The sequence below is a fragment of the Petaurus breviceps genome, unplaced genomic scaffold, assembly GCF_028583685.1.
Source record: "Petaurus breviceps papuanus isolate PSGF00001 unplaced genomic scaffold, PetGlider_PUasm1.0 90919, whole genome shotgun sequence".
Classification (NCBI taxonomy): Eukaryota; Metazoa; Chordata; class Mammalia; order Diprotodontia; family Petauridae; genus Petaurus; species Petaurus breviceps.
This window is the reverse complement of record NW_027187378.1, coordinates 19,931,828-19,949,080: the sequence shown is the minus strand read 5'-3', so window position 1 is coordinate 19,949,080 and position 17,253 is coordinate 19,931,828. Positions and strand designations below refer to the sequence as shown.

General features: G+C 38.2%; 2 protein-coding genes across 3 annotated transcripts in view; both read left to right on the top strand.

Annotated features, from left to right (window-relative positions):
- The window catches only part of ACSS1 (acyl-CoA synthetase short chain family member 1), a 72,870-nt gene extending 69,383 nt beyond the window's left edge, over positions 1-3,487 (top strand). For both annotated transcript variants that reach the window (XM_069075530.1, XM_069075531.1), the window contains one exon: positions 1,835-3,487. In XM_069075530.1, coding sequence (XP_068931631.1) covers positions 1,835-2,011 — 177 coding nt within the window. In that variant the 3' untranslated portion in view covers positions 2,012-3,487. The remainder of the gene's footprint in view (positions 1-1,834) is intronic.
- Positions 3,488-17,037: 13,550 nt separating this feature from the next.
- APMAP (adipocyte plasma membrane associated protein) overlaps positions 17,038-17,253 on the top strand; it is a 37,848-nt gene continuing 37,632 nt past the window's right edge. The window contains exon 1 of the mRNA XM_069075539.1: positions 17,038-17,251. Coding sequence (XP_068931640.1) covers positions 17,160-17,251 — 92 coding nt within the window. The 5' untranslated portion in view covers positions 17,038-17,159. The remainder of the gene's footprint in view (positions 17,252-17,253) is intronic.

Genomic DNA, 17,253 nt, shown 5'->3' with positions numbered 1-17,253 from the left:
CCTTTAAACATTCTGTGGGTACCAGAACAATACTTGGTCTGTTCACCTGTTATCCCTTGCTCTTATTATGTGACAGGTCCACCTCCCTTTTTCAATCTTACATCTCTTGAGGGATGTTTTATGCCACTTGTAAGTTATCGTTGGTAATATACTGTAGCCAATTTAGGATCACTAGGGCTCTCCACTGAACTCTGGGTTATAAGAACTTTGATTCTTCAGAAATTGTGACATTTAATAATTCATGGGGAATCATAGGGAGAATATCATGGAGTAAATGTTAACATAAGAGATCCTTATCAGAGTATTCATTATCTGGGTTCTCACAGTTACAAGGTTGCAATCTGGTTTGATTCTGACTTCATTGGTATAGGAAGTCCTGGTGAGGAAATTCCCCTTCACTAATATAGGTCAGCAGCTGTTCTATATAGGATGGCTTACTTTTGGGGGATGGGAGCTTCTTTATATTTTCATTGGGTGTTCAGAACAGTGGCTGTTTAGATTTTTCTAAGTATTAAAGCAGACATAAGATCTGAGGAACATTATAACTATCATTTGTTGGACCACCAAGAACATTCAGTTATGGAGGGTTTGGGTCCACACAAAGGCATGTTGATTTGGGCAATCTCTAGGAATGTGATGAAGCAAACAATGAAAGTACTTAGCACATTACCCAAGAGTTTGGGAAGGGGGAGAGGGCAGGTGTAAGGTACTGGGTATGTATCCCATTTCTGACTTATATTGTCTACATGACCATGGGCAAGTCATTCAACTTCTCAATACCTCAGGCAACTTTCTAAGAACATAAATTTTGGAAGACTCGCAGATTCCCTTTGGGAGCTTTCTATAACAATGAGATCAGAGATTCTGGGTAAGGCACTGTAAAAAGACAATTCCGCTGCTGTATTGAGTGAACTGCCCAGAATCATGAAGCCTTCTTAAGTCTTTTGAGATATATTTAGATTTGGGGAATGCATACTGGTGTGCCTCAAGGCATCCTGATTTAATTTGCAGGGGTTGAAAATTTTTAATTAGGGAAGAAAGTAGAAGGTATGCCTAGGAAAGTCCTGTTAAGACTCTCTTAGGTTATATAATATGTTGACCTTTACCACCCTTACTGTGTCAACACCATATTGTTGTATAAAAATTTTAAGTGGAAGCATTGGTGTCTAGCTATATCCATTATCCCAGGTGACCTCTTTACAAATAAAATAAAGTAAGTGCTAGAGAAGGAAGGCAGAAGCCCAAGAGAAGTGTATTTAAACATGATGTTTTTATTTACCATGAATGGAGCTTGTATGGTATAGACAACTATTTCCATAAAAGTAAGGGAAATTAAAGAAAAAAAGCAATATTTGTAAATAATAGTCAATTGGGAATTTGAGGGTGGGGAAAAATCATCTGAATTAAATTTGTTCTGCCCAGTTAAGAAAGTGCTTCATGGAAGTGCAAGGTCCTTAACTTAACTCCAAAGATTTGGTAGTTCTAATCTCTGAGTTGTTTTCAATACCAGGCTCACTTTCTACTTTCCAAGATTAGTTTTAGATTGTAGGCTGATACAAAAAACCTGGAAGAACTTTGACTAGAAAGTATCATCCTATAAAGCATATATAGGGCATATCATAGGGGACTACTACCTCAGGAATCTCTCTATAGGATTAATTACACAAATCAACCGTAAGAATTGCTTTTTTATCTGAGGTGGTAGGGTGGTCCTACTTTTGGTTTTATCGCTCAGTTAGACCCTAGTAGTATGTAGCCATCTTCAGCTCCTAATGGTCAGGACATCACTTCTAAATTCTAATAATGGCTCCCCCCCCCCTTTTCTTCTTATTAGGTGGTAAAACGTCTTCCAAAAACTCGGTCTGGAAAAGTCATGAGGCGGCTCTTAAGGAAAATAATCACTGACAATACTCAGGATCTGGGAGATATTACCACACTGGAGGACCCAGTAGTGATTTCTGAAATTTTGAATGCCTATCAGAAACAAAAAGCCAAGTTATCAGCCTCTTAGTAGAGAAGAGATATGCATCAGCCTAGAAGTTTCAAAAATCGTGTTTGGCCAAAACCAAGTACAACAGTTCCTTATTGTCTTTTCTCAGGATATATTCCTGAAATTGGTTTATTTCCAAATCAGGAAAGAGTTCTCTACAATCACCACAGAATCTAATGATCATAACATAAGGTCTGTTGTAGTGCTTCCCCCCCATTTTGTTCCCCTGGAAAAGGAACTAGAAATGCTGTTAATGAGGAAAAACCAAAGTTTTGATATACTCATCTTTATGAAAATGGAACCTAATTTGTGTTTTGGAGGAGTGGGTTGATGGTGAAAGGAACTTATTTATCATCCTCAAATATTAGTAGCCCCTTGAGATACAAAAGGGGAAATGTTCAAATGTGCCTTTTCAGAAGATTTAAAATTAGAAGCAATATTTTTTCCCATGTGGTCCTAGGTATAATAGCTGTAGAGTCTTTATTTTTATACTTTCTTATTTGAGAACAGTATACAGAGAAGTTTAATGTATGGATTTATTGTATACATTCTTTGTAACATCATTATAGAGTAGATAGCTAGCTGCAGTTATAAAAAATTCATTTCAACTCTTGTGGAGTGTGATGGGCACACTTTTACTAATAACATTTAAATAATTTTAGAAAGAGGTGTTGAAACTAGACTGATTAATCAATATAACCATATTAATTATATATTGATGCCTTTCAAACATATAGAATTATTTCATTTGGCCTATCAGAACTACATCTCATTATACACACAGAACAAAATTAATTTCCTAAAAGCTTGGATATAAATTTGTTCGCCCTTAAGTTCTGGCCAGTATTTTTTTGAGCATTCTTCTGGATGGATTTTTCTTTCCCCCATAATGCTTCTTGGCTACAGGTCATTAATGCTCCAAACTGTGACACTGCCAAAAGTAACCAATGAAAATTCAAATGACCTGTTACAATAAGCACTAAAGTTCTTAGAAGAACCTTCTTGAAAATATTTTTGAAAAATGTTTTTGGCTATACATCATTGTTGGGGGGAGGTTATGTAAAATAGGGGCAGTTCAAAGCTCTGATCTGAAATTAAAAACAAACAAAAAAACCCAATAGAAGTCTGTTTTATAAAAGTGCCTTAATGTTAACCAAATAGTTGGTATTGACATTGGTGGATTAAACAATTGTTGACTTAATGGTGAACATTTGGAATATTTTTAATAAATGTGGCTGACATTAGCTAATGTAGACAAACATTAGCTATATCACATTATTATGGCACTTAAAACACAATCACTTAGAGACAATATACTTAGTATTTTGAATTCTTTTATATATTAGCCAAGGTTCTATTTATTATCTTGCTTGGTTTCCCCATGCATCCTGTAAAGAGCTGACACCTATGAAAGACTTCAAAATGAGATCTGAAGGTCTATGGACTTAGAAGAATTTACCTGCAAATGAATGAAAATAAAACAATATTTTGTTCCCAGTTTACTGTGACAATGACACTGATAAAACATTCTGTTCTGCTCAATGTGATAATGACAAATCAAAATATAGGCATAATTCACTAAGAATAAAAAGAAACCCTTTCAAAATTGCTTTATACAGGGGAGAGATGTATACAGGCAGTCCACAGTTATTCTGAAAACCTCATCTATCTGAAACACAACTGAGAACCAGGAAGTATATGGTCATTGAAGTGAAGCCAAAAAAATGGCCTGTGAGTCAACAAAATGAATCTCACAATGCACAACATTTGTATAATGAAGTTCATTTACTTTACTAACACAAGAAGCCCTCAGAGCTTTTTTTCTCTTCTTTTGTTCATGATTTTAAATGATTTGTGTGGCATAGTGGAAAGCATACTGCATTTGATATACTCATCTTTATGAAAATGGAACCTAATTTGTGTTTTGGAGGAGTGGGTTGATGGTGAAAGGAACTTATTTATCATCCTCAAATATTAGTAGCCCCTTGAGATACAAAAGGGGAAATGTTCAAATGTGCCTTTTCAGAAGATTTAAAATTAGAAGCAATATTTCTGGGTTCTAGTACTTCTTGTATCTATGAATTTAGGCAAGTCATTTAAAATCTTTGGGCCTCAGTTTTCTCATATGTAAAAGAGAGAGCAAGAGAGCGAGAGCGAGAGAGAGAGAGAGAGAGAGACAGACAGACAGACAGAGATGGCCTAGAGGACCTTCAAGGTCATCTCTAGCTCTAAATTTTTCATCCTATGATCTATTTTCCAAATTGATAGAAAAAAAACGCAAGTTAGAAGGTTTGAGGAGACTATTACAGGTTCACTGACAATAGAGAAAAGTAATAGCTGTCAGCAAAAGAGAAATTATAAAACGCAAAGAATGTTAAAAGTACAACAGTCCCGGACTAGTAAGCAGTACCAAAAGTGATACAAGGACATTCTCAAGGTCTCTCTGAAGAACTTTGGAATTGATTGTGAGACATTGGTAAGCAACAAAGAGGCTGCTGTGCTCTACCAATAAAGCAGAATGGCAGTAGCTCAAAAGAAATGTGAGATATGTGAATTTAATGACATCTCCATTCCAAATGTTCATATGGACTTGTGGTAGAGTCTTCTGAGCTTGTATTGGTCTGATCAGTCACAGTTGGACGCATTGTATCTTGACCCCCAACATAGTGATGTCATTTTGATTCTCTTTGGGCATGAAGGCCAACAACCATAAGCATAGTGTTGGATACTTCATGAGTCCATGAAGGCTGATAAAATGTCAGGGAATGGTTTCAAACTGTGATGATGCTTGGTGCTGCTCTGAGTTGGTTTCTTAGTGCACCTGGAAGGCTGAAGGAAATCCTCTGAAATCTCATGTTTTGGCAAGCAATAGTACCTAACCTCCTTAAGCTGTCCATAGCTCTCCACAACCTGCTTCCAACCTACAATTATTGCTTCATCCTGTATTGTTCCATTTCTTATATTCTATGCTCCAGACAAACCAGACCACTAGCTGTGTTCTCCTACCTCTGTGCATTTCTTGTTTATTGCCTTCATTACCCAGCTCAGACGCCATTTTCATGAAGCTTTCACCAGTGGTTTACCTCCCAACTCAAATATTCAGTTGATATGATCCTTGACAAGTCACCTAACTTCTCTGGGCTTCAGTTTCTTCATGAGCAAAATAAGGAGGTTGGGCCAGATAACCTCTTGCTCTAGAGCTAGTATCCTATTTTCCTATGATTGCCCCTGCTGAAAGTTATCACTCCCTCATATTTTCATAGAGAACTTTTCTTTGCCCTATTACATTGCAGTTTGCATCACACTTATTTGTTTGTAGCCTTTTTATTAGATCATAAGTGTTTTCAGGTTAGCAGGGATGGTTTTTTTTTTTTTAAATCTCTGTATTTCAAGTCATGAAGCCTGAGGGCACATGCTTAATAAATGTTTACTTAATTGTGTCACCAAGTTTGAGCCAGTAAAAGAGTTTCAACTGTAATTTTCTAGGAAAGAAAAAGGACGGGACAGGATAAGGTAATACTGAGTGGAGGGGGAAAGGAAAGCTGGTGAGTTTTAAAAGAGTAGGAAATAGAAACAAAAAGGAGAAATATATGGATTAGTTTTAGCAAACCTTCCAGAAAGTGAAATATTACAGGATGATAACATTATACATTTTAATGTTATTTTCGTTTATTTGCATATAAATACATATTTTTTTACCTTAAAGCATCAATCTGAAATAGAAAGGGGGGGGTGGATATTTCTCCTAGGCACTGGAAAACTCAAGGAGAAGCTGGGGCAGCATCTGTGTCAATGATCCTTGAATCCCAGGGAGAGGAGGTGTAGGGACTTTTAAGTAAAGGAGTACCTTTGATAGAAGACAAGGGAGGTCAGCTCTCTGCTTCATGGTTAGGGCATAATTCTTCATAGGTGGAGATTTTATTGTCCCAAATAGCAGTTAAATCTTTATTGGTAGAGGGAAATCCACCTGCATCACAGGCCTACAGAGGCAGTAGGAATAAAACTAAGTAACTAATCCTATAATTTCCTGTTTTAGAAATACCAGTTGGACTTGAAATTATTGCCAGAAAATACTGTAGGCACATACACAAATTTCTTATTTTTCACTGTACAGAAAATGTAGTAGAAAGTGTTTGTGTTAGCAATAGCCTATATCATTAAAAAGAATTCTGAGGGGCAAAAACCTTGAAATTCAAGATGAAAAACTTTTTATCTTTTGAGTGGTTCACTATTTCAACATTTTTATTTTGGATGAAAACACAATGGCATGCTTATTAAGTTTACAAATGACGTAATGCTGGTAAAGATATTTAACACGTCCTCTTTTTATACTCTTTCTTCCTTAGCGATTTTACCATGGGTTCAATGATTATTTCTATGAAGATTTCTCTATATCTAGCTTTAATCTTTTTCCTGAACTCTAATTCCACCTTACTATGTGACATTTTATCTTTATGACTTGTAGCATCTTCGATAGGTGTCATGGTATAATGGTTAGTTTGTGGCACTTAAATTTAGGAAGATATGGCTTCAAATCTTTTCTTAGATACCTATTAGCTGTATAACCAAAGGTAAGTCATTTCTCTCCCCTGATCCCTTTTCTTGCCTGTAAAATGGGTATAATCTTACTTGTAAGGCCCACTTCTCATGGTTGTTGGGAAAATAAAATTAATATGTATATAAGTTTTGTAAATATTAAAGTGCTATATAAATGTCACACAGTATCGTCTCAAATTCAACATGTCCAAAACAGAATTAATATTTCCCCTCCCCCAAGAATGCCCCTATTTTTATTGAGGGCACCACCATATTTCCATTTACCCATGTTCACAAACTTGGTATCATCTTTGACTATTTCCTCATCCCATGTATCTATCAATTGTCAACTTATCCATTCTACCCCCACAACATCTCTCATATCTGTTGCTTATTTCCCTTCAACATCTTTTATTCTTGTTCAGGCCATCACTACCTTTCCCTAAACTATTTAAATAGCCTTCTAATTGGTTCCCTGCTTCTTCTATTCTCTCTTCTCCAATTTGTCCTCCATATACTACCTGATACATATAATAAGCAGCACTTAATAAATGCTCAATGACTTTTGACAACTGTAAAATTAATATCCCCCAAAACAGCTCATCAACCACTTCACTCCTCTATTCAAAAAACATTCAGTGACTCCCTATTGCTTCTAGGATTAAATACGCATCTCTTAACCTGGCATTTAAACCCCTCCACAATATGATTCACCTCTACCTTTCTGGTTTTATTTCTGATAATCCCCTTTCATGCAAATCTCCATTTCAGTGACATTTGCCTGTTAGCTGATCCTTGTAAATGATACTCCACCTCCTATCCACCTCCTTAGTATACGTGTTCTCTGATACCTGGAATGGATTTCCTTCTCACCTTACCCTATAGAATCCCTAAATTTCTTCCAAAGCACACCTTAAGAGCTTTCTCTTACACAAGGCTTTCCTGATTCCCCTCAGTGCCCTCTCTGTCTTGAAATTACTTTTGTATGTACTCTGTGTTTATGACATTCATATGTTGTATTTCCCTGGTAGAACGCAAACTCTTTTAGGGAAAGGACAATTTTTTTTTGTCTTCGCATCCCCAGTACTCATTACAGTGTATTTAAGTATCTATTATTAGTAGGGTCTTAAGTATTTGCTTTTTAACATTTTTTATTTATTTTTGACAATTTTATTTTGACAACAGATACTTCCCTACAAAAACCATAGCAAAGTTAAGTATTTGTTGATTTGGAATTTTTGAATCAGTATCCAAAAAGATACTGACTTATTGGAACCATGGACTAAAGTTAATAAGATAATAAGCATGAAAATGCCCTTTGGTTAAAAAATTTAATTGTGTACGCAATGGAGCATAGAATGGAGACAAGTCTGATTTAACAGCAGCTTATATGGGAGTTTTAGTTGAATTCAAACAATATGGATTAATATTGTATCATGGCAGTAAAAAAAAAAAAAACCAAACAACACTACACAACACTTTGTCATTAAGACATACTGTTTTACTCATTCCAGACATTGTATACCTGTTAATGTCTACTACTGTATTTTAGGTTGGTCAGAACACATCTGAGACACTGTGCTCTATGCTGGGCTCTATATTTTAAAAGGGATAATGACAAAATATGAAGTCATGAAGGTAGGGAGGGCTGCAAACCATGCCATATGGGAAATGGGTGAAACTGGGGGGACACAAAACCTTTTTTCTAAGGACTTTCTTGTTCAAAAGAGATTATTTATTCTGTATAGCTCCAGAATTGAACTAGCAACAATATGTTAAAGTTACAGGGGGAAAGTATTTGTTTCATTATAAGAAAGCATAATAACTATACAAAAAATGGGTTTCCTCATTTGGTAGTGAGCTCTATGACTCTAGAAGTATCCAAGTATAGGATCTTTTGCCTCATATAAAGAATTCTTGAATGGGAAAGGTTAGAGTAGGTAACCTTCAGACTTCCAATTCTAATATTTATTTTCATATGATTTTGTATTTACTTGTAAATTATTCTAGCTGGCTACTTTCTAATACTCTGCTGGTTACTATGGAAATAATTTGCAAAAAGGGTTGGCCCGAGAGCTTCTTAGCATGTTCAATTGAGTGTATTGGACACAAAGAATTCTGAGATTCAAATATTCTTTTGTATATTTGGCAATGTATCTTTTTTTTACATTATTTTAATACTTCCAGGAAGTTAAAATACTTCAAGAACTTGTAATTTTATTAATATGAGTACTCCTCCACCGATTGCAACCTCTCTACAGCTTATCAGATGGTCTTTAAAAGACCAAAAACCTTTTCTACTCAACCTGGTGATAAACCTTTAAATTTAGTGAGTCTGGTCCTTGGACAACAAATTGATTCATGATGGGGTAAGCTTGAAATTTTTTTTTTTACAAAACATGGAAAAATTCCTTTATAATTTCCAAGGGAACTGAGGATGTGGTATCAGAAACAAGATGAAGCAATCGACTTTTTCATGTAATTTAGTCTCATCTCAATTATACATTTGTCCACTAGGAGGCACATTATTTCTAAAACAGCACCATACTGTATTATGCAACAGGATGACAAAATTAGGAAAGAATTGTCAAGTGCTCAGGAGATCATGTTTATTTTAAGTGGTTCACTCAGGACATATCTGCTTAGATTTCAAAGGACACTAATTCTATTCGAATACCTGAATAATTCCTCCTTTGTTTCAGAGATGTCTAAAATACTTTGATTAGGTATTCATCATTACCTCTTCATTCCTTAGCATAAACCCTGTGGGCTAATACCTTTAGAGCTGCACACCTGCACCTATCCATGTATTGAGTCCAAGCATCCACTGATTTTACATAAGGAGGTCTTTGTTTACTATGAGTGAGAGGTATACCATGGATACATAGGGGGCTTCCTTAAGATATGAACTAAGTGAGGAACATATGATTACTTCTAATCAAGAATTTTAAATTTAAGCTTATAATTACATATAATACACTCAGATGATAAAAGTAGTCATTAGTTCTGGGTACAAGTACCCTCTATTTCATTAAATTTAATCCAATTATTTCTGACATGTGATGTCTTTCATAGTTACCACCCTCCCCCTTCGTTAGAGAATTGTGATGGCTGCTTAATTCAACCCTGGAGATTCAATAGCATGGTGTATTTTCATTTAAGAAATAAAGTATTTAAAAACTTGTAGTATGAAGATTTTAAAATTTCAGATTCACAGCAATAAAAGCAGGATTCTGAAATGTGACCTTGATACTCATATTACACAGAATTTCATTCCATTGACTAATGATTTATTGGGATCTTATTTTTTGTACAGCTCTCCTGGCTATTTCAAACTTTCTCCTTAACACTTCAATTTGAAACTTGTTTGAAGATTGCCCTTTTCTAGTTCCTATTTGTACAGGTAGCTTAAGTACTCAGCATAAAAAAGTATTTGGCCCTTATGTCAACTACCCTTTAGGAATACATTATATTTACTCTAGGGATCTCTAAGCAGAAATTGTTTGAATATTTTGACATTGATTTCGTATTTGAACTTAAAATGGCAAAAGGGATTTTTAACCTTGCTGCCATTTTCAAACTAATTAAAAAAAAACCCAAGGTCAATAGTTACATATGTGTGAATTGTGGTTCTACTGGACAATCTGGGAATGGTAAGGGTCCTCCTGGGTAAGTTAGGCTCTTCGGTTCTCTTTGGTGTGGCTGATTTCCTAGAACTGTCTGGTAGAGGGCTTGGATGTGGGGGTGGGGAGCTGAGTAGGAGAGAAGACAAAAATAAATGAAGTGATTCTCTTGCCTAAAGGGTGGCCCTTCCAGATTGGTTTTCATCTGTTTAAGAGTGGAATGAAACTAAAGCTCTCCAAAAAAAAGGGGCTAGAGTGCTGTTTCGCTTGGAGTATTACAAATAAATCAGACCTCTAGTATTTGTGGATTTGCTATTTTTAAGGCTTTTTGTTGTTCTTGTTCAATAGTTTTTTAGTCGTGTCCAACTCTTTGTGACCCCATTAAGGGTTTTCTTGGCAAAGATATTGGAGTGGTTTGCCATTTCCTCTCCAGATAATTGTACAGATTGAGGAACTGAGGCAAATAGGGTTAAGTGACTTGCCCAGGTTCACAGAGCTAGCAAATGTCTGAGGCCAGATTTCAGTTCACAAAGAGTAATCTCCCTGACTCCAATATTCCATCTACTGTGACACCTAGCTTCCAATTCTTAAGGCTTAAACCATCAAATTTATTATCTTACCTCCAGAAGTAACAAAGTCATTTAAAAATATCAGGACATATGAGAAGTCTAATGATATTAAATCGATTTGTTTTGTGGTGTGTTTTTGTTTTTGGCCTGGACTGTGATTGTATTGTCTTGGGGAAATCATGGTGAGGGAACTCCCTCTATCAAAGCTTAACTGGGCTATTCAATAATTTTTAGAGAGTTGCTCTGGGCACTGCAATTAAGAAATTAAGTGACTTCTCAGTCACAGCCAGCATACTAGAGATAGAATTTGAATCCAAGTCTTCCTGACTCCCTGGCCAAATCTCTATTCACTATTCAGTTTCCTATCAGTGCTCAATAGTTGTATTTTATTCCTTGGTACACTCAGATTAAGTAACCACCTGGAATAGTAAAAGGCACTTCAAATTGCTTAATCTAATTTGGGATGAAGATTCCCCAGGAAGGATAATTGTGAAGAGTCTGCATGGTGTGGTGTAAAATATTGTATTGCTCAGTTGTTTCAGTCTGCACTTACAAGTTGGGATATCTGAATATTTCCAGCTAAAGACTATTAACTATGTGACAATGGACATGACAACCTCTGAACCTGTTACTTTATCTATAAGGAAGGAATAACAACACTCACACTATTCTCCTGATAGTGTAGGTATGAGAAAAAAAAAGTGTGTTGTAAAAGACTGGGTCCTCTAAAATTCCTATTACATAACCTCAGTTAAGTCCTTACTGCCTCCCAGCAATCCTTTGTCACTTCCCTAATGAACTCACTATCTCACACACCAAAAAAAGAGATTTTTTCATCTCTCCTCACGTCTCTTGGGGGTCCCCTCTTCCAGCCTATCAGCTGAGAACCTTGCTTCGTATTATCCTGAATAAACTTTGGTCATTTGCCTGAGCTCACTCCCCTCCCCTCCAGTTTATCTGATATCATTTAGATGCCTCCCTCCATTTGCTCCCTTTTCACCCCTTTCTCCTTGCCAAAGTAAACCCTTGGTATGCACAAGTGATCCCATTTCATTTCATCTCTAACAGAGAGCTGCTTTTAGTATCTCCACTCTTTCTATTCGCTGCTTCTGTATAACCTACTAATAAGACAATGTCCCACTAGTTATCATCCTCGATCTCTCTTCCCTTTTGTGGCTAAACTCCTTGAGAAGGTTGTCTACAATCGATGCCTCCATTTTCCTTTTCACTCTCAACAGGAACTGTTCTCTCCAAAGTTACTAACATGTCCTATCTGTAACCTTTGACACTACTGAACACCCCTTCACCTGGATACTCTATTCTCTCGAGGTTTTTGGGATTGTACTCTCTCCTATTTCTTCTCTTACCTATATGACCACTCATTCGTAAGTGTTCTTTGCTGGATTTTTATCTAAGTCATGCCTACTAACCATAGGTATTCCACAGGGCTCTGTCCTGGGTCCTCTTTTCTTCTCTCTTTATATTTTACCTGATGAAATGATGAGATCATTAACTCCCCTGGATTCAATTATCATCTCCATGGGGATGATTCTAAAATTTATTTATCCAGCACTATCCTCTCTGTTGACCTCATCTCAAATCTCAACTGCATGTTGTAGACATTTTAAGCTCAACATGCCCAAAACTTAGTTGTTTTTTTCCCCAAACCCTTCTATACTTCCTTTTAACTGCTGATGACCCTACCATCCTTACAGTCACCCAGACCCCAGACCCAGGTATTATCCTTGACTCTTAGTCTCTTTTACACCCTTCCCCCTCCCCCTAATCAGTCTGTTGCCAAAGCAACACTCACAGATACCCCTTCTCTTTTGACACTGCCACCAACTATCCTGGTACAGACCCTTATCGTCTCATACCTGAATGGACTATTTTCTTTTTTTTTTTTTTATAAGCAATAGGGGTTAAGTAACTTGCTCAAGGTTACACGGCCAGTTATTTCTGGGTGTGGTGCTGAGTATCAGAGGCCGGATTTGATCCAGGTCATCCCTACACTGGAGCCAGTGCTCTTACTCGCTGAGCCACCTGGCCACCCCTTGAATGGACTATTTTCAATAGCCTACTGATGGGTTTCTCTGCTACAAATATCTCCCTACTCCAGTCCATCCTCCACTCAATTGTCAGTGATCTTTCTAAAGCATTAAGTCTGACCATGCCACTCAATAAACTACTTGATTAAACTCTAGTAGCTCGCTATCACCTCCAGGATCAAACATAAAATCCTGTTTGGCATTTAGTCATTTATAACTCCCCTCCTCTCCCTGCTCTGCCAGGCTTCTTGTAGAATGTGAGTTTTTAGTTAGGATTAGAAGGTAGGCAGAGGGAAGTTGGGTAGTGAAGATGAGGAAGGAAAGGATTCCAGGTATGGGGGCAGTCAGTGATAATGTCTAGAATCTGGAGATGGAATGTCTTATGTGAGAAACAGCAAGGAGGCCAGTGTCACTGGATCACAGTGTGGGGAGAAAGGGAGTAAAGTCTAAGATTGGAAAGACTGATATTTGATCCTGGAAATGATAAAGAGCCACTGGAATTTACTGAGATGTTTACTGGAAAATAATGCAATCTATCTTCCATTGAATTTAATCTCTTATATAATCTTTTTTTTTTTTCAATTAAACCAGTCTGTTTGCTATTCCCGATACAGATCATTCTATCTCTTACATGAATCTTTGCACAGCTGGGTTTTCCTCTCCACCACCCCATTCTCCATGACTGGATTCACCCCTGCCTCTTTGGGTCTCGAGCTACCTTCAGGTCTCACTTGGGTTGTGCCATCTCCTACAAGAGACCTTTATTCCTACAGTTATTACACTATTTACCACCACATTTAAATTATATTCATATTGTATTTCCTTATTTGTATATATGCTTTTCCTTCTAGTAGAAAGTAAGCTCTGGGCCTGGCACAGTGCTTGACACAAAGTAAGTGCTTAATAAATGCTTGTTGAATTGAACTGGATCTCTAAGATGGGGATGATAATACTTGTACTGCTACTTCAATAGGTTGTTCCAGAAAAGTGCCTCATAAAAGATGAAGCACTGCATAAAAATGAGTTACTATTATAGCTTGGCACATAGTAAGTGCTTAATAAACATTTTACCATTTATTCACTATATTTTCTCCAAAGGATTTAAGGTCTTGTGTTAGAATCTAAGGGACTCAATCTGCCAAAGAAATACTTAAAAGCAAAGCATTCTATGCTACTTTTATTATTATTGCCTTGGATCATGGGTATCAGATGTATTGAATAGACCAAATTCTTTATGAATGTATTGGCAAGGCTGACTTACATTTCCCCAAATATATACTCACTGAAACAGTTATAGGCCTGAATCATATGTGGGCTAGCCTTGCTGAAGTAGATAAATTCTTCAGTTCTGTTGTTGTCATTTGACATTGTTTATATGTAATACTAGCACCACCTAGTAGTTTTAAAGGTAATTATACAAAGAAAGCCAAAAGATCCAATTATATCAATTCTAGGATATAGTTTGGTTAGGATTTATTAATTTAGATTACTATTTGTATTTTCTTATTGATGTGTTGTTATTGATCAATCATGTCTAACTCTCTGTGATCTAGCATGCCAGGTCCTTCTCTGTTCCACTATTTTCCAAAGTTTGTCCAAGCCCAGGTTCATTGCTTCCATGACATTATCTATCTTGTCCTCTGCTGTCCCTTTTTCCTTTAATCTTTCCCATCAGTCTTTCCATTGAGTCCTGTCTTTTTGTTACATGGCCAAACTAATTGGTGTAGTAATAAAGAATAACAGAGGCAGCAAATGATAATGCTGGGTTTGCAGTAAGAAGACCTGGGTTCATATTAATAGTTGTAAGGCATTGTGAAAAGCACTAAGCCTCTATGTAACTTAGAAAAATCCTTAGGGTTTATCTACTATGTGGCTAGGGCAGCTAGGTGACACAATGGATAGAGCAGTAGGTCTTGAGTCAGTCAGACTCATCTTCCTGAGGTCAAATCTGGCCCCAAACACCAGTTGTATGATCTTGGGCAAGTCACTTAACCCTTTTTTGCCTCAGTTTCCTCATCTGTAAAATGAGCTGGAGAAGGAAATGGCAAAACCACTCCAGGATCTTTGCCAAGAAAACCCCAAATTGAGTTGAATACAAGAATATTCAACTAAATAAGAACAAAAGTATGTAGCTAGTAGTATAATGCTTGACATTCATCATTATATTTTCTTTGTATTTTCACTCCAAAGTAGTCTCAGTAATAGTATGCACTTGTAGTTATTTGCTGAAGGATATTGAAAGTCTTTTATGAAAATTCTACTATAGAGATTCAGACACAGTACACAGCGTAGGAGAGAACACATTGGTATCAGAAAACCTGGGATCCAAGTTTAATTACTTGACATTTATAATCAAAACTAGTTCACAGATATATCTGGTCCAACTTTTTCCAAAATCATGGATCTATCTAAAACATACCAAAAATATGAGTTATTTACTTAGCCTCTCTTGAGGTTCAGTTTCCTCATCTGTAAAATGGGGATAAGACTTACACTTTTCAATTCGGAGTTGTTTTGAGGAATGTGAACAAAGTTCTCTGAATGAGCTACCACTTCAAGAAGATAAGCTTTAATTCATAGTTATTTGCTTAGCTTTTTGCTTAGTAACATGATGAATAATTAATCTGCTGGACATCCAACACAATTTCTGTTATCTGGAGAGGCAACATAGTATATAGTAGAAGGAACACTGGACTTGGAATTCCAAAACCTGGGTTCAAGTGCCCAAGTGCACATTTAGGGTTAAGATTAGAATCTCATCTTCCTCATCTGTAAAATGGGGAATAATGGTTCATTTAAATGAACAAGCTGATGAAAAAACATTTTGCAAACCTAAAAAATACAGACATGCAAACTCTAAAAACAGAATATAGGGCTAGAAGAGACCTCAGACATCTTCTAATGCAACCCTTCACTCCCTACCTTAATTCTTTCTCTCTCTAACATATGAGAAAACTGAGGCCTAGAGATAAGGAACTTGCCCTGAGTCACAGACATAGCAGGAGATAGGGCAGGGATTTGAAAACATTTTTACCTTCAAATTCAGTACTGTCGACTGCAGTAATTTGCTGGGCATTTAAAGACTTTTTAAAACCTTGTCTTTTCTAGCTTTCAGTCTTTTTACTTTACTCCCCTCTCAAATTCTACAATCTGGCAACTCCACCTTTTTGCCCTTACTCAACACTTCGCCTTCGTAGTCCACGTCTTTACTGGCTTCCCTCCAGACTCAGTTCAAATTCCATCTTTTGAAAGAGGCCTTTCCTGGTCACTCCCCTCTCCCTCCCCAACTGCTCCAGCCTTCCACTTGAGATTGCCTTCCCTCTACAAAACCTTTATCTCGTGCTGTCTCTTCCATTAGAACCCGAGCTCCTTGAGGGCATAAACCTCATTTATTTATTTTTTGCCTTTCTTTGTATTCCCAGAGCTTAGCACAGTGCCTGGCCCAAATTTAGTGCTTAAGAAAATGTTTGTTGACTGATAGGATGTTCCTCATAGTAAACCTACTTTGTTGCCCCATCTCCAAAACAACAATGTTGCAGGAGGAAAAAGTACCGGAGTTGAGGTGAGGTCAGAGGACTTGGGTTCAAATCCAGCCTTAGGGCAAGTAACAAGTTCTCTGGGCCTCGAAAGTCTACTCCTTCTACCGGTAAGACGACCAGGAGGCAGCAGCAATGTCCCTGGGCTGAGGTTCCTCCTCGGTAAAACGAGGGGGCCGGACTCCATTTCTGCACGATCCCTTCCGACTCTAAATCCCCGATACTAAAAAAGCCCCAGCGGCTCCATCCAACAGCGTTTCCTCATCTTTCCTTTCCCTTCCCTCTCCGGTTAACGGCGCGATGGCCCCTCTCAGCTTGGGGACGGGATTAAACACGTTCAGGCCGAGCTCCGGAGCTGCCGGGGGTCCTCGGACCGACAGGGGAACGCTGAGCCCGGACTTAGCTCTGCATCTCCGCCAGCCTCGCTTACATCTCCGGCCTTTACTATCCACCCTCGCGGAGCGGGGGACCCAAGTCCTCGCCCTGAGGAAACACTGGGAGAAGTCTAGAGAGCTGGGGGGCAAGGACTAAACCGAATGAGGGCGTTGTGGCCGTGTTCCCGCCTTTTACGTCATCTCCCACCGCCCGTCGGCACGCGACCGCCCTTGGCAGTTGGACCTCATCTTTCCGCGCCAGTAGCCGAACCAACCGTGGCGGCTATTGGGATGTCGGGGCGGAGCCCAGGTCCGCCGGGAGACGAGGGCGGGCCGGACGGAGGTGAAGAGGCGGGGCCGGGGCGGAGCTGGCCGTCCCGGCGAGGGCGGGGCCGTGGACTGGCAGGTTACTGCTCTTCCTTGAGGTGGGAACCACCACGGATCGCTTCTGTCTGGGCTTCGGGAGACAGCGGTATCAGCGCCATGAATGAGGCAGAAGGGCTGCGGCAGCGCCGGCCCGTGCGGGCTCAGGTCATCACTGAGGACAGCCAGGCGCAGGAGGCCAAGCAGGGCAGGT